At 44.4% G+C, this 18,300-nt stretch overlaps 1 protein-coding gene across 3 annotated transcripts in view; it reads left to right on the top strand.

Annotated features, from left to right (window-relative positions):
- FucTB (alpha-(1,3)-fucosyltransferase 10) overlaps nt 1-18,300 on the top strand; it is a 41,230-nt gene that overhangs the window by 5,557 nt on the left and 17,373 nt on the right. The window contains exons 4-6 of one of the 3 annotated variants that reach the window (XM_055063069.2): nt 1,061-1,186; nt 1,288-1,565; nt 11,606-11,743. In XM_055063069.2, coding sequence (XP_054919044.1) covers nt 1,061-1,186; nt 1,288-1,565; nt 11,606-11,743 — 542 coding nt within the window. Of the gene's footprint in view, nt 1-1,060; nt 1,187-1,287; nt 1,566-11,605; nt 17,465-18,300 lie in introns of those variants that run through there. The other 2 variants (XM_050196673.2, XM_055063068.1) reach the window with 2 other exon arrangements.

The raw sequence follows: 18,300 nt of genomic DNA, 5'->3' as shown, positions 1-18,300 counted from the left end.
TTAGATAAGGACATGACTTTGGTTTTCAAGAGGTTAAGTGGCTTTAACCAGGATGAGCACCATGAACTCTTGGCATCCAAGTCAGTTTTCTAAGCCTTGTGGTGAGCGTCAGTGTAATACTGCAATAAACTATGCAGTCATCAGCGAAAAGTCTTATTTTTGACAAAACACAGGATGACACATCATTAATGAAGATTAAAAAAAAAAGGACTGAGCACGCTGTCCTGAGAAACACCAGATGACACGTAAGCACAAGTAATTGTTACTTCTTTATACCACTTCCCTCTCTTCAGTGAGGGTTACTGTATAGACTCGTATAAACAGCGCACCCTCAACTTGGCAGCCCAATATTTGGGAAAAAGATTTCCAATGGAGAAGCAATCGCATTCGGTGCCCCGATGCTGTGTGTGCGCATCGGCGAATTTTCGCGTGCTGCATACCTCCGCGTGCCACTACTAGTAATGGCATATAGCATCTACAGCCATCTAGTATCGGCCCTTGGACGGGACAGAACCAAATGGTTTGGTCCCATGTAAGGGCCGCACCTCGTCAAAATTGTGATGAAAAAAAGTGCAACCCTTACTCGAGTCTATACAGTAGATATGATATGCACATGCTCATTTCGGTGAACTAGGGGGAAGTGCCAAGATCATGCGTGTGCCTACAAAATTAAAGAAAATAGACAAGAAACACGCTGCAATGGCTGTTATGCTTCAATAATGCATTCTAAAACAATGATTGCTTGTTTCAAATTATTTGCCATCTCCTTGGACCATCCTATATCTTTGAATAATTTTTTGTCATACTCGTTTGGCTCTTAAGTTAGGGAGGAGCGGGTAACTTGCGGTCATGCTGCTTTACGTTTAATAAGTATTGTAGTTCACATCTGCTTTTGTCATTTTGTCCATTCTGATGTGGATAACAATAATCAGCATTGAAACAATTTTTTTAGCTTCTCTGAATAAACTTGTGTTGTATTACATTACCGTGAGTTTAATAATAGAGACAATAAATACTTGTTTATAATCTGGCACTGTAGCAAGGTGTGTCGTTTTCACAGGCTGTGATGTTTTATGGAAGTGAACTTGAAATAGGGGACCTGCCTTTGCCCAGAAAAACTCATCATGACTGGGCTCTGCTTCATGAAGAATCGCCAAAGAACAACTTTATCTTCTGCATGTCAAATGTAAGGGTTCTACTGCATGTCAGACTTTTTGCACTCATCCAGCCACCAAGGTTTCATATTGTGGCTTACTTTCATTTGTGTATATCTGTTTTGTGTTTCAGGTTCTTCGCTGGTTCAACCATACTTCAACATTTCGAAGAAACTCTGACCTTCCTCTGACTCTGCAATATCTTAACTATATTGCTGACCTCACAAGCAAGGAGTTCTTTGTTGAGACCTCCTCTAAGACAAGAGCGCGGGCTAACCAGTCACTGATTGCCTACGTTCAGTCAGACTGCAACACACCAATTGAACGAGATTCATTCGTCTCCGAACTAATGAATTACGTAAGCATTGACTCTTATGGAAAGTGCCTCCACAACAAAGACCTTCCAAAAGAGTAAGTACGCAAAAAAGTTGTGTGACAGGTACTTCATTGGCTGGCTCTTTTGTGGGATGCATATAGTGGGAAAACTAGTGTCAATGCTCTCTTGCTTAAAAAAATTAATTAATACAGACCATGCATGTGTGCATAATTTAGGTATTTCTTTTAGCCTTTTATTGTGAGAAGAAACAACAACAAAAATTAAATGCTGTTTTAAAGACAAACCATGACAGCAGTGGCGCTGCACTGTATCCACACAGTGAATATAAAGGCCATGTTTTGCATTTTTACAGCCTCATTTCATGATGCTGTAATGGTTTGGCACACCATGCCGAGTTAATAAATACTGTTCGCCATATGCAGAGACGTAATTCAAGGAGGCAAAAATTACTGCAACACTACGTGAGATATTTTCCAATACCCTACCGTATGCAACTCTAAAATGTGAGGTTAGTTGATAAAAGAGAAGAAATGACATCCATCCGAGAGTAGGACAAAGGTACTTTCAGTAGGGTGAAAATTTTTCGTTTTCATGAAACTTCCTCTGCCTTGCGGGTTTCTGCAGAATTGATTTGCCACAGTAGTAGTTTCCCATTAAGATGAACCTGGCTAAGCCAAATTTTCTGATATGATTAGCAGTGTGTGATCGTTTCGTTGGTTTCTTATAGTCACAATGCAGAAAATTATACACTTTGGTTGAGCTGAACTTTCGTGGCCGCCATTGGTGCCAGGTACTCAATTCAGTGGGAGGCCCAAATTAGTAGACTTGAAGGGAGACGACTCTGCTAGCAACAGCAGAAGCAAATGGTGTTTCTGTGGTCATAGCCATGCCAGTGTCGACGGTGATATGGAAGCCTGCAGGGCTGACACCATAGAGGCAATAATCGAGGAGGTTCTCGTGGTGCCTTTCCTAGATAATATAATTACTGCCCAGGTGCCGCAAGAACCAGTGGTGCTTACACATGGTGCGGCTGAAAATGTCCTGAATACATTGGTGCATTCTTTTTTCAAAGTTGTGAGGGCACTGAGAATTTTTTAGCAAACTAGGCAAAATGTCAACATTTGTGACAGCGTGCAGGCTTGCACAGAGCCAGCAAGCAACAGTTACTTAGTTGCTTGAGTAAGACTGTACTGTAAAGCACTAATTCCTTTTTTTTTTTCAAATTCGATAGATGTCTCTTTGTGCATCTACCTTTTTGTTTTAATGCTGTTTCATTTATTTTGTGCTGTGAATGTTTGGGTGCATCAGGTATAGTGGTTCTGTCATTTTGTGGATCAGTTATGTTAAGATGAACTTCTGATGAGATGAGCAGATTTTGATGGACCTTTCGAGTTGATCTTAACAGGAGTCTACTGTATTTCAAGTGAGCTACCTCAACTCAAGATAAGGCTCTGTAAAGTTTACTACAAAATCAAGAAAAAATGAGTTTTCAATGTACGAATTGCGTTACAAACACTGATCCCTGATATAATAAGCAAAATAATATTTCTTTTTGCTAATATTTTCAGTGCACTATTTTGTATCGCAACAAGTTTGTTTTAGTGTAATGTGAATATGGTTATTTTGGTACATAGCAGCTTCTTGAAGGGAGGTCTGACATAGAGTTCAGTGCTTTTGGTTTGGAAAAAACAGAATAACGTCTGCAATTTTTTTTAATGCAGTTTTAACTGATGAGGGCAAGTGAAACCAAATTTGCCAAAGAGCTAAGAAAGCAGGAGGAATGCATAGATGAGCCTACATGCACTCTAATGCAAGGAGCCCGGTGAGGTCACTGTCACATGAGAGCCTGCCACCCAATCAATCTTTGTTTTCTTGTTTGCATCTGTTTTGCCTGCTGCTGTGACGAAAATAAGGGTATGCATAGTAAGCAGGCGAGCTGTAGCCTGGGTCCTTGCTGTCTTTGTGCTTCAGCCACCATAGTGGATGAACTGGGCAAGTTCACTGATGGTAGCACAAGGTCGTATCTACCTTGTCATTTTTTTTCAGTATTATTCATTGGTGTTCTTTATCGACGTAATGTTATGAATGAAGCCCCATTCTATTTGTGTCTGAATATCATATGACACTCGCTTTCAGTTCCTGCATAGATGTATTGCTGTAGCTGTGGTGTTGTGCCCTTGCTAGAATGCTTCTCGAAAGCTGTTATTCTGTGTGTCAGGTACAACTACGGTGTTGAGGAGCATGATCTGTAGTTATACAGCTTCTTTCAGTGTCAAGAAATTGAGTGAACCAGATATTCACCAAAGGAAAAGTCACTTTTGCCCGACAGGCAAAGCATTGATTGCGATATCAAGTTATGAGACAGGTGTACGAAGTTAGCTTAATCATTTTATCAGCTGCATAAACTGCTGTGAACATTCGCTTACTGACTAAATTAACAAGCACGTTGTCACACATGCAAGGCAAACATGAACACACCTGTGACTGGACTGCGGACACTCGCTGTCAGAATGCTGGCACGGTGAAGAGTGGCAGCAGCGGCACACAAATTCCCCTTCGTGTTGCCTCTCACTTCAACGCAAACTAGGTGCGCGAGCACACAGAGCACACGAAGCCATTAGCTACATCCGGCCGGCTAGCCTTTGAACCCAGCGCAGATTGCCTCCAAGGTAGGACGTGCATGGTAGCGCTCAGCCACCGCAGCTGGAGTGGAAGAGGGGATGCGCACTAACCTGCCCCTTCCCTCTTATCCCCCTCCCCTCCTAGCGTGCGGAAGAAGATGGCACACACCCTCCCCACCTTCCTCCCTTGCGAGCGCGAGAAGACACCGCCGCATCAATACAACATATTTTTCGGCTCATCCTCGCAAGCTTTCGCTGGCATCTACGGCATAGGCCACACAGCCGCAATGTTATTGCACTGGAACTTTATATGGAACATCATAGTGACGGCGGTGGTGGAAATTCACCTGGAGTGTCTATATAATTGCTGTCACAATAAAAGGAATAAAATGCATAACCTTGATACGAAAAATTACCCAACGAGAAAAGCCAGTGAGAGTTCATTTTGAAAAATATATTCACCAAAAAATTTTACGGTTGGAAATAAAAATTTGAAAAATATGCGAGATCTCGGGCAAATAAAAACCGAAAACACTGAAACCTACTATAGTCTTCCGCAGTAATTATTAGAGGGAAATGTGGCATTAGTTTCTGTCAGAACCTCAAACATTTCGATGGGGGCGAAATGCGAAAACACCAATGTACTTAGATTTAGGTACACGTTAAAGAACCCCAGGTGGTCGAAATTTCTAGAGTCCTCCACGGCGTGCCTCATAATCAGACAGTGGTGTTGGCACGTAAAACCCCATAATTTAATTTTTTTTAAGCTCAAACATCGTGGTTGAACGATCACAGAAATTACATGTATTACACCATTTAGGATGAAATTGACTTTGAAAATGCTTGTGACTGCACACATTAAAAGAGTCCTGAACCACTTTTTATGGAAGTGGAGAAAGGCATTTGAAGTGAAAATAGGCTATTTCAGGAATACCTTGCTGCAAAAAATACTTCAATGCATTTAGCAGAAGTGGAGTTATGGCAATCAAACTGTGCCTCGGCTGTGCTCCCGCTCCTTCTTCAGTGCCGTGCACTGCGAAGCTTCTATGGCAGAGTGGGGTTTGCCCACAACACTCCACCTTTTAATTGTCATTGTGGCGCGCAGTTCAAATTTCATGTTAACGTAGATGCCACAATTTCCACCTTTGGTGCCTACGACTCGCTAAGCATAAGCCGAACGTGGTTGTACTCAGCGAGCTACAGTATGCTTAGCCAGTGGACTCGTGGTGGCACCCTGTGGCAGCCATGGTATCTACCCCATGTAGGCGACCGCAGCTTGATGTCGGCTCTCGGCCAATAGCAGCCGTCTAAGGGACTGACAAAATAAAGCATCCAATGATGAAATAAGGCGTCGAGAAGAGAGTGAGGACAGGGCCTTCTGTTGAAAAGAGAGCATTTGAGAGAAAGGTGACTTCGCAATCCGCTTGCGAGTTCCAGGCACCGCGTACGATTGCAAAACTTTGCTGAGATGTTCACACCAGCATATTGTAGCGAAGTGACGCAGCCGTTAGATACTTGACGCATCAGCTCACCAGGGAGACGAAGATGAATGGCAATGAGCTCTGGCAGCGGTCAGTCCAAATCCACAGGTACGACGACGAGAGTAGCATTTCAATAACTAAGTTTATTCACTTGGCATTTGCCGTATTAAGTTTAAACTGTATAAAAATATTTACAAACAGAACGATGTCATACCCGTCGTCGTCGGCCTGCCTGACCGGCCTGGTCTCCCCTGGTGAAGTTGCGCCGTGTCTGCTGCTGTCTACTTGCTCACTCAAAAACTACTCGAACTACTCCTTAAATAAGTTTACACAGCATCCAAGAGACACTTTTCTCCACCAATGAGGTATTTCGTTACCCCGACCAATCAGGCAAGCCGACATCATCCAATGAGCGTCAGAGTTCAAGGGGTCAAGAAATGGTCGCGTCAACACTCCGTACACAAAAGCACTCTGACCCTAACTAATCGGCTTTTGACAGCCGAGCGGGGGGAAGAGGGCGCGTCAGGTGCACGTGTGACGTCAGGCGCGGCGGCCGGGCGGTCAGTACCTGCCCGTGGCGCCGTCGCGGTTATTTGGGGTACAAAGGTTGCCCCCGCGTCGAGGAGCCCACAAAATTCCCCGAAAGTAAGCAAACAGGCCCGCGCTACACACTTTTCGCGACACCTCCCCCCTACGAAAAAGAGTGTCCCACTCGTTACAAAGCATGACTACAAAACCAAATTAACAAATTAAACGTACAATTTAAACACGTACATTTAGGGATTCATATAAAAAACTGCATCCGTAAGGAAGATTTAACATCACATAAAACAAAACAAGCAACAAACAAGTTTTAACAAAATGGAAACAAAATGCACAAGACAAGAAACATCAAAGTTCAATCGCGCGCTACACAATAAAATTAACAAGCAAGATTATTCGCTTGCGCTGTGATACACATCAGTGTCCGTGTCGTAAGCAGTGATAGTTCTCGGATCGGCCTCGTTGTGGAATGTCTTCCAGTCGGAGTAAAGTTCAGTCCCGGCGTCCGAGTCTTCTACGACGCGCACTCTTTCACAAGTCTCTGTCTCGCACGCACGATCACTACGCGAACCGCACTCGCGCACACCACCATTCATATCGCACTCGCGCACAGCATCACTTGGATCACACACCTCCCCTCGATGTCCGTCAACAGACTCGTCGTCGGCGTCGTCGTTATCCGAGCACTGTCTGACGTGGCATGGTTTTAAGCGCGCAACATTAACAACGTCACGTTTTTTGCCAGTTCTATCCACTACCTCCCAGTTGCTCTCGCCGATTCGCTTAACAAGACGGAAAGGCCCGTGGTATCGGTGAAGGAGTTTTGTTGTCTTTCCCCGAGCTCTGAAGGGAGTCCACAAATACACCTAGTCCCCCGCATGGTAGATTGCACTACGTCGTTTAGCGTCGTAACTACGTTTGTTTTTTACTTGCTGACGCCTCTCCCGTTCGGTCACTAGCTCGCGAGCACGCTGCAGCCGGAGGGCCACTTTCCTGGCGTCCAGTGTGCAGTCGAAACCGCGTTCCGCGCCCAGCGCTACATCTATAGGAAGTGTGGGCTCATGTCCGTGAAGAAGAAAGAACGGGGTGAACCCGGTGGTCTCGTGAGTAGAAGAATTGTATGCAAAGAGCACGTACGGAAGAAATTCGTCCCAGTCGCGATGGTTCGAAGAAACATACATGCTGAGCATATCGGCCAACGTGCGGTTGAAGCGCTCGCACAAGCCGTTCGCTTGAGGATGGTACGCTGTAGGAGTGGCATGCTCGCTACCTATAAGTCGGAAAATTTCTTCAGTCAGGTTGGCGACAAAATGCTGCCCTCGATCTGTTATCACTTTTTCTGGTGCCCCATGGCGTAAGACAATTTGCTCGATGAAGGCTTTAGCAGCTTCTGCAGCGGTGGCTGCTGTACACGTGACAGCTTCGACCCATTTCGTGTGGTAGTCAGTAACCACGAGGATGTAGCGGTTTCCTGCTTTGCTTTTAGTGAAAGGGCCAAGAAAATCCATGCCCACTTGTTGGAAAGGGCGACCTGCAGGTGGGATCGGCTGGAGAAAACCGGTCGGCTTTCCGTGTGGTAGCTTTCGCGTCTGACAGTCAGGGCAGGAGAGGACATACTTGCTGACGTGGCAAAACATCTTTGGCCAGAAATAGCGGCTGCGAATTTTCTCCCATGTGCGCTTGACACCGAGGTGGCCTGCCGTGATGTCGTCATGGCAGTGCCTCAGAACCTCTGATCTCAAACACTTGGGGACAACGAGTGCTGCGCGATCTTCTTGAAAGCCTTTCGCTCTTCTGTACAATACACCGTCGACCAGCCAAAAGCTCCGTGCCGTTCTTTTCGTTTTTCTGACAACGGGCGCACTCGGCTGCTCTAGGTGCTGTATTATTTCTTGCATCCAGGAATCCTCTCTCTGCCTTTGCCCGATGTCCACATGATCCAGCACGAGCAACGGTAATGGATTTTCTTCGCTTGCTGGTGCGGAATCATGGGGAAGTCGGGAAAGCAAGCCGGAGTTGCTCTGCTCAAAGTTAGAGCGCTGCCGTAGCTCTGCGTCGGTCCCATTCTCTCGGAAAGGCGATGCGAGGGGCTGACTTTTCGCCAAACTGCCAAATGGTCGGCCGGGCGGGTCCTCTACGCTTGGTCGTCCAGGCTGCACATCCCGACCGCCGCGCTGCTCGTTCCATTTGGGTCCGTTTTCGCGGAACCGTTGCCGGCACTGGGGTGCGATGTGGCCGATGCGGTCGCATAGCTGGCAGCGTGGTCGCTCGTCATCGTCACAGGAACTTCTCGCTGGGCAGGGCATTGCAGGGCGACGTACATCTTCTTCAATAGCCTTCAGGCGGTCGAATAATGAGGCCATAGAGGCCGCGATCGCCCTCAAGTCCCTGTCGCGGTCGGTGGCCTCTCGCGTGCAGTGACGCTCTGCCGCAGCGCAGGTGGCGAGACATGTCGGAGGCGGCTGCATTGTTGCTCCAGCGGGTGTCACTCCGGCGGCAGGTGCCGAGGTGTATGGGTAGCACGACTGCTGGCCGGCAGAGAAATAGGTGCCGGTCGTTTCTGGTTGCGACGCACGCACCATCAAAAAAGCTGCCCAATCAATTCGGCGTAAAATTTCGAGGAAAGCAGAGCAGCTGTCCGGGTTTGCAATAACAATTTTTTCCAGCACGTCCGGACGCAATCCGCGCACGAGGTGCCGCATCCGCTCCTCTTCCGTCATAGATGGATTGGCTCTCGCGCACAGCTGCACAACGTCATAGTAATAATCATCGGGAGATTCTGACGGCAGCTGCGTTCGGTTTTGGAGCCGCAAATATGCGATCTCAACTGAGTGGCGACTTGTGAAAGACGTTTTTAAGAGCGTCGTCCACTCTTTCCATGTATTAGGGGCACCCGTTAAAATTTGCGTGGTGTGCCACTTTTTTGCATTGCCCTCTAACGCCAAATATAAAAATTTTACTTTCGTCCCTTCATCCCAGTTGTTGAGGGAGGCTACGTATTCGTAGCAAAGCAGCCACTCGGATATTGACTCTTCTGGTGTGCCTTTAAATACTGGTGGTCCGATAAAAGGTTCCGCTTGAGGGGTGGACATGGTAGCGAGGACAGTAGGGGGTTCGGTCATAGTCGAGCTGTTAGAGCTAGGTTCTTCGGGTTTGTTGTCACGGCCCATGATATTAGTGCGTGGCCTTCGGTACCCAGCACACTCCACCACTTTGTAGCGAAGTGACGCAGCCGTTAGATACTTGACGCATCAGCTCACCAGGGAGACGAAGATGAATGGCAATGAGCTCTGGCAGCGGTCAGTCCAAATCCACAGGTACGACGACGAGAGTAGCATTTCAATAACTAAGTTTATTCACTTGGCATTTGCCGTATTAAGTTTAAACTGTATAAAAATATTTACAAACAGAACGATGTCATACCCGTCGTCGTCGGCCTGCCTGACCGGCCTGGTCTTCCCTGGTGAAGTTTCGCCGTGTCTGCTGCTGTCTACTTGCTCACTCAAAAACTACTCGAACTACTCCTTAAATAAGTTTACACAGCATCCAAGAGACACTTTTCTCCACCAATGAGGTATTTCGTTACCCCGACCAATCAGGCAAGCCGACATCATCCAATGAGCGTCAGAGTTCAAGGGGTCAAGAAATGGTCACGTCAACACTCCGTACACAAAAGCACTCTGACCCTAACTAATCGGCTTTTGACAGCCGAGCGTGGGGAAGAGGGCGCGTCAGGTGCACGTGTGACGTCAGGCGCGGCGGCCAGGCGGTCAGTACCTGCCCGTGGCGCCGTCGCGGTTATTTGGGGTACAAAGGTTGCCCCCGCGTCGAGGAGCCCACAAAATTCCCCGAAAGTAAGCAAACAGGCCCGCGCTACACACTTTTCGCGACAATATTCTACCCACGGAAGATGTTATTTCACCAAGCCGGAGGGGTGGTTCAGGGCACCGTTAACATTCTTGAAGTTAGTGGGTTGTGAAAGAGTCATTAGACCATCTTTATTTTTACCTTTATGCAATGCTATTTGTTTTCAGTGCTTACTATAGAATAAATTAATTTGCTGTCAGAAATAAGTCACTGTGATGAGTGTTGCTTGCTCATTATTAGCTTACTTATAATGGGAAAGTAAAATATCAATATACTATGTGCTTATTATAGGAGCTAAATGATTCCAGCTGTTGTCCTCTTTCAATCTTTTTAGGAAGCTTTATGGCCGAAGATTGCATAATGAGGGTCATAAATTTACCTTTCATTAGTGCAGTGGCTTGGGGAAAAGCAGGGTTAATAATTAAGAGGAGGTAGATCGGTGTTGCTGATGACATTGTTGCCTCTGGCAGGGGGTTAGCCTGGCAGTTTGGGCCACTTTATGTGAGTCACAAAGATCTGTTACCGTGTGTTCTCAAACTTAATGTAACAATAAAAATTTGTTAAATCTTGAAGTTAGTCATGTCAGTCATTTGTCATATTTCTGTGGGTGTCCCACACTCCTGCGTTGCATAATTGCAGAGTGACCTAATCCTTATGGTAACCACCACTACACCAATTTAAGGTGTGCTCCACTTAAATTGAACATGTTGTCGTCCGTGATGGACAACTTTTAGGACATAGCTCACTTTTTCAATCTTGGCCATTTTCTCATCTACCTTTCGGCAAAGAACGAGCACATCTTGCACGTTACAAGGCATATGATTCGGTGAATTACTGTATGCGGGTAGTGAGCTCTTTTTTTGCAGTGAGTTGGCAACCAGGTGGGTTTCCAAATGAGAAGTCATGGAGCTTCTCCTTGATAGTACCCAAGATAGAGAGCTCATCTTCATGTGTTTAGAACCAGACACACGGTGTTCTGCATAAGTAAAAAAGTGCATTCACAAGCATTATGCACTCGTTGTGCTGGCTAACATGCTCATACATGCCTAGCCAGTCCTTGTCATGAAGACCTTCTTGGCCAAAGAATGTACCAGAATGGTGGGGATTGTGAAAGCATGACGTACGTTGTTGCTTGAGCTGCAGTTGTAGGTGGAGACGAGGTGTCATCACTGAAAGCCATGGCTGATAGGTGGATGGTGCAGTCACTGTGGTGAAGACGGGGAATGCGCACATCCATCAGAATGTTATGTAATTGCATGATTGACACAGTTATTATACTGTAAACTGTTTACAAGATGTGTTTACAAAAGTGATTGCAGCACTGACTAGTGTAAGTAACCACTTGGGCCCGGGGTCCAGTTCGTGATCTTCAACAGGGTGATTGTGCGCATCAATCGTTCAAGGGATGCACATAGAATGCACATAGCAATATAAACCGCTGGCATTTCAACGTATAATAAGCATGTGTTTACATCAGGAGACTTCCACTGAGTGTTTTTAAGCTCCAGAAATATGACCTGGCTCACTCATATTATTTGATGTATGCTTATGGATACGTAAGGATTGCCTGTTGAATTGCGCAATCACTTCTTGTATTTGCAGGCTGGCGAATGCAATGGATGCTATGGACAACAAAGCCTTTTGGCACCTTCTTGCAAGCTACAAGTTTCACATTGCCATTGAAAACTATGTCTGCGAGGACTACATCACTGAGAAACTGTGGAGACCACTCATTGTTGGGTCAGTGCCTATCTACTTTGGGTCACCATCAGTTGTTGATTGGTTACCAAATTATGCTGACAGTGCCATTCTTATTGCTAACTACAGTAGCCCTAAAGAACTAGCAGAGGCAATCAAGAAAATAGATGGTAATGACATGTTGTATGAAAGTTTTCTAGGTCACAAAATGCACAGCAGAGTCATTAACAAGGCCCTTTTAAGTGCTATGAAGAACCGTAGGTGGGGTGTGAATGACCATAAAAGGCCAAGCTTTGTGGAGGAATTTGAATGCCTCATTTGCTCAAGGGTTTGGAGGAGGCTGAGGAACCCAGGCATTGAGAATTTCATTGCCAATGCTAGCCACTACAGCTGTGACATGCCTCAGGCCATGCTAAAGAGACCAGGCGAAAGTTTCTGGAAGCAGCTGTACAGGCAAGCTAACACTGAGGCAAAGGTACTTGAGGACCTACTTCTGGCAAATGTAGCCTTTGGTGAGCAGGATGTACAAAATAGGATTCTGAGCTTACTGCAGGCAGGGTCATCACATTTAAAAAACTGATGATGTTGCATTCATTTTTAGCAACCTGGGAATGTACATATTAAGGCAGCTAATTACAAATATTCAGTAAAGACAATTTAATTTTGTATTATGCATCAACATGTATGTGCAACCTTTCCAAATTTGTGTACATGTTGACCTCACTTCAGGTTGCAGCAACAACATTTACAGGTTTCTATGGTCCAAAAGTTGTGAGCATGCACTACTGCATAGAGAGTTGTTTCTTTTGCATGTTTCAAGAAACCTGCCTTGCACCAAGTAGCCACTAGTAAAAGTGGCCAGTGCATTCCGGAGCATAGAGCATGCACATACTGCTCAAATACAGCTGGAGTTATGCATGCTTTTGTCTGACTGAGGCTTAATTTTGTCTTTCCAAGGCTTCAGGCTAAACATTACACTTAATTCCTGTCCTTCATTTGCAATCACATGCACAGGATAATGCCATAATGTAGCTTTTTATTTCATTGGAATTTTCCTGAGAATGTTTCAGCCATCTTTTCACACAAATGCATTCCTTTGATGTTTCTCCAGCATGGCTTGTTTAAAGACATTGAAAGCAAACATTAAAGGGACACTAAAGGCAAATACTAAATCGACGTGGACTGTTTAAATACCATTCCAGAAACATTGCAACACTTGTTTCGTGCCAAGAAAAGACTTAGTTTACGAGAAAATTGTATCTGAAGGGTCCGAAAACCTTTTTCGAAATTCAAATCTCCCGCCACCCAATCGGGGGGAGTGGTGACGTTGCATACGCCATCACCGCCCTTTGCTGCCGTCGGTGAGTAAAACGGCGCCCGACAGACGGCGGCACCGAGCCAAGACAGAGCGGCGGATTCACCGCTGCAGCTGCTTTTTGGTCAATTGGCGTAGACTGTTCGGGTATCCCGTGACATCATGGAAGTTGACTTCTCTGCTCTTGCAGTTTGCGCGAGTTTCGCAAGCCAGCAAAACCACTGCAGCACTACGTGATCAGGAAAGTATTGAAATCCGAAAGCGTGGGCCGCACAGAGTTGAGCGAAAACGAAACCTTTCGACCACCCGTGTCGTTGGCAACGGAAATTTCAATGAGTTCTTTTTTCTAAACATGAAATGGAACTGGAAAAGTAACATTTTATTTAATCTTATTATACAATATGAGGATGTTTTTTGCAATGAGTAGTTGAGTACTAACAACAGAATTTAACTCAGGAGTGCTTTCGTCATCGGGCAAGGGCTTGAATGTCCTGGGGGAGTGTCTAATCATGTCCTACATTTACCTCGATTTCTCGATTATTAAGGCTCTGTTTGCGATAATATTGACGCCTTAGAGATTCTCGAGCACTAATCTATCACTTTAGCATAACTTAGTGTTCGCCTTTAGTGTCCCTTTAACTCAGGTTAGACCGGTTGTTAATCCTGGAACTCACTCTTTACTTTGCAGTAGTAGCGTATTTGTGGCAAACATGATTTCTTTAGCATACAGATTGAGACATAAATGACATCACTGCCATGACGCTCCAAATTTCAAAACTTCAGTTTTACCAAAACTGCTGCATATCTACAGGGGCCCAGAACATAACAAAAGCTACTGACTGCATTGCATTTTTCTTTTGATGGTGCTAATTGTAATGCATCTTATTCCTGTCCCACAAGACAAAAGTTCTTACCGCACACACCAAGTTAGGTCATTTCAACCATTAAAGGTTAAACCTGGCTGCGATGTGGTGTTGCGGTGCTTCAGTCGGAATTAGTGCCAAATGTGATATTTTTGGTTGTTCTGCAGCAGACAACAGTGTGATCTGCTCGGTAATTTAAGCCAACGTCTCTCATTTTCTCGTGCATCTAATGTGGTGTGGCCACTTCTACACAACTGTTTCATGGGGTGCAGTGTTTGGACATAGAAGTGAACTTAGCTAAAATATATAAACCGGTCTTATTATTCACTTGTGCATCAGGCCAATGGTGTGGCTCATGGCTGCACTAAAAAAGACAACAAAACAAGCGTAATCATACCAACATTCAAGGGTGGATTTCTATATATGGTTTTACACGTGCCTTGGCAGCAGTGAGCCTGTGACCCCAAGAAACTTTGTCCCGCGTTTCATCAGCCTACTATGGCACAAAAAAAAATATTTTCACATTGGCTGTGTACAAGATGCCCCTTTCTATGTTTTTGAATAAAATAAATGCATATTATGCTTTGAGCATAATTTTTGATGTAATATATGGCAGAATTGATTTGTAAATCTGTGATTAACCGCAGAGGAAGACTTGAAAATCTGTGGGCTTCTGTTTTGCCGCACCACTGTGGTTTGCCATTGTCTATCTTGCCCACTCTATGTGGGGGAAAACTGGAAGCTTGCCAATGTCTCTGTTTATAAACAGCAAAATGGTCAGTATGTCATGCTTACATAGTCAAACATGTGAACAAGCCTCTTTAATGCCTGCTGTGCGGGTACAGGGTGCACTGCACAAAACTCCAGGCATCAGCTACAGCCATGGCAGCAGAGCCTTCTCTTTAAATGCCCAACTGGCATCTGCAGCAGAGGAAGATAGCATATCTGTATGGCATTCCACAGGCAATATTTTGGGCTAGTATTAAAGGTTATCGGCATGTCAGCGATTTTGAGAGTGATTGGGCAATGCAGAATGAAAACAGTGACAACCAAGCTAGGCTTTCGTTGATTGCTATCCGTTTCTGTAGTGGTTGCCCTGTCAACCGCTCAGTTTCTAGGCTGCTAGAAAAAGTCACCAGTGATATTGGGTGCTTGTCAAATCTCCAACTTTTTCACATTCTCCTATAATGATATGTTTCTGTCAAAGACATTTCACTATCTGTAGCTTGGGAGGCTGCTGGTGAGTTAAGTAGCCTCCTAAAATTTGTAGCCATTGATCTGGGGCCGTATTTTGTGGCAATCTTTTTATTCTCCTTTCTTTCATCATTCATCGCGCCAACTTGCCGATTCTGCCAATAAACGCAGCATGTTGTCGTCTGAGCCAAGATGGCGGGTGAAAGAATTCAAAGTGTAATGGATTCTTATAAATTACAGCCCCCTGCTCTCGTGTATGTGTATGTCCTGTGTGAAGTAAATGCACCTGGTCTGCCTTTGGATGCTTGTGTTCGCCACTCTTCAAATGTGCTCCTCTGGTTGTGCCAGGGTGCCCTCGCCAGTGCAGCTCCTAACAATGGCAATGTTTGTGTTACAACCGGCACCACACAACCGATAACTTCCAGGCATACTTTTCTGATGCTGAAGAAGTCTTATGCCGAGGTATGAAGTGGAAATGATGCTTGAAAGTAACACAGACTACTGCCAAAGAAGAGCTTACACAACCACAAATATGGGAAACTATTGTTGATGTGATTTAGGTGTACTGACATCACAGTCAAAGTGCATACATATTATAGAAAATGCTCTAGAAAGAATTTAAGAAACAATATTGCCATGGTCTTTCTGTGAAAGTGCAAGCACCAGGTTGCTTAATAGCAGAACATTTGCACCACCTGTAGTTCCTTTTATTTTTTTCTTACATCTTTCATAGTTGTGAGTCATCTTCCTGCAAGGAATGCTTATAAGAACTACCTACTTGAATTTTATTTTGTCTTGCCATGCGATATTAGCTGTTTTTGTTACCTATAATTTGCTAACCTCTACCATTTACAAGGCTTCAATATGTTACAGCGGACTGGCACAGGAATAAAAAAAATGTCACTCAGTCTTTCACTGTTACCTTATTTTGTGACATATTCTATCCCTGTTCTTGGTAAATTTGCCATGTCGCTTGAGAAAACTAATCTGTCAGCATAACTTAAGTCATGTTTTTTTCCTTTGTCTTCTTAAATTTGCTGCTGTTAAATGTCGTGTCGGATAGCTGTCTCACGAATTAAGAATTGCTGACTTATTTTGTTGTTTAAAAAAGCTATTTTAATAAAGGAAACGTTATGGCTGTTTACTTTATTACTTACATTAACTACTTAATCTGCTTACAATTTACAGCTGCTAAACTTGTGTGAATTCAAGATGTTTTATGAAGTTGCTCTACAGGGTGATCATTTTTAAATTTTATAAAATTTTTAGAAATAGCTTGCTGTAGATTACATAATTCTAGTCCTTGAGTTTGGATTATTCAGAGAGGCGGACATTACTTGCACGAGAAATTGAAACACATATTGACCTAATCAATGAAAATCACTAATCACCTACTTAATTAATTACTTTACGGTACATATTGCAATTTACAAATTTTAATCGGTGAGCATGCAAGGCATATCCTCACGGAATAAATTTCCAGAATGACACCAATTTGGAGATATGCGCCATTGGACTCGCTGTAAAAAATGCACTCTTGTTCCACTTACTTTTTTAACAGCACATTCTTTCATGCATTGAAGCTCAAAACTAACTGGAATGCCCTTGTATTTCATCCCATACTTTGGGAAATAATATCTCGAAACTGGTGCAATCCTGGAAATTCATTTCAAGTGGATACGTATTACAAACTCACCAGCTACAATGCGTAAATTGCAATATGTGCCGTAAAGTAATTTGTAAAGAAGTTAATTAGTAAATTTATGTTAATTAATTGAATATGTATTTTGTTTTTTTGCGCTAGTAATGCCCGCCTCTGAATAATACTGCTCAAGGACAAAAATTTTGCTATCTGCCGCAGGCGAATTTTAAGAATTTCATAAAACTTAAAAATGATCACCCTGTATATTACTGAGAAGGCTGTTTTCATCTTTTCATTGTTAACTAGCCATAATTCTATGTCTGCAGTGAATAGACAAGTACAGTTGGCGTCACTCTTGCGTACAGCGCGGGAACAGCGGCCTCTGGGGCACTCAGGAGACAGCCAGCGACATCTAACACTAGCTGCCGGGCCCGACGTCTAACGGTAGCTGCTAGGCACGTTTGCACCCAGCAGCTACCATTAGACATCGCTGGCTGACTCCTGAGCACCCCCCGAAGGCTGCCGTTCCCATGCTCTACACAAGGATGACGCCGACTGTACATTGCAGCGGCAAGCTTGAGTGTTTTGGTTCCTGTCACTCAAATAGCAGCTGTCAGCATGCAAGTGCAAAGCATTGTGACAGTTTGTTCTCAGCTGCACTGTTACGTACTACTTTTAGTCTTCCATGAACACGTGTGATGTTGCTGTTTTATTAGTCCTAAAAATAAATTATTTGCCGTTTCTTGGTATTTCTTTGCTTCACTGCCGGAGTTTGACATTTCACTACAACGTGAAATGCAGTCCCCATGCTTTTGGTGCAGGCAGTGTTTTCACACCTGCTGTGCTAAGCATACATACTATGATTCAGTTGTAGGACATGGTGGAAACCAAGCATGCTTACTCAACACTGACTGCTTTTCAGTACTTCTCATTTTTACAACGTTATTACTGCTTCTCTATGGCAACTAGTGCTTTGAGACAATATTTGACATTGCATCGCCTTTGATCTCGGCCCATTCTGCCCAGTGCACTACATTTGGGATAAGCCTATGTTGTACAGAACAGGCTGTAACATTTCTTCGTCAGAGTACAATAAATCAGTCATCATGCTATCGTCGTTATGCTGTCCTTCTCACACACACACTTTTATCGCACACACCATTGCTCACCTTACATGGACATGTTGTGCTATCTGGAAACAGTTTGAGCAACCCCAAACTTGGCTAGATAGCCTACGAAATGCTTCACATAGCACTGACTACTACGGCACATGGGAGCTGCATAATATTTACAATTTGTGCTTATCACCGTTTTGTCAGCACTAAAATTTCACTTTTTGGTCTGTGCAATTCAATAAAGCACTTGGCATTGTTGGCTTCCTCAGTCACGTAGAAAAAAAAGAAAAATGGTAGGCAATCCTAATATTTGACTTGGGTGTCTCTTAGTGGCACTCACACCTCGGCGTTGGTGTTCTTTAGGTTAAGCGAGCGAACGTCTTTCCCTGGCATGATATGTGGGCGTGGAGCGAGGGAGGGCAAGAAGGAAGTCCAGCGCGTGCCACCTGGTAGGGCGTAGCGCCCTAGCA

The sequence above is a fragment of the Dermacentor andersoni genome, chromosome 1 (assembly GCF_023375885.2).
Source record: "Dermacentor andersoni chromosome 1, qqDerAnde1_hic_scaffold, whole genome shotgun sequence".
NCBI classification, from domain to species: Eukaryota; Metazoa; Arthropoda; class Arachnida; order Ixodida; family Ixodidae; genus Dermacentor; species Dermacentor andersoni.
This window is presented reverse-complemented; position numbering and strand designations above follow the sequence as displayed.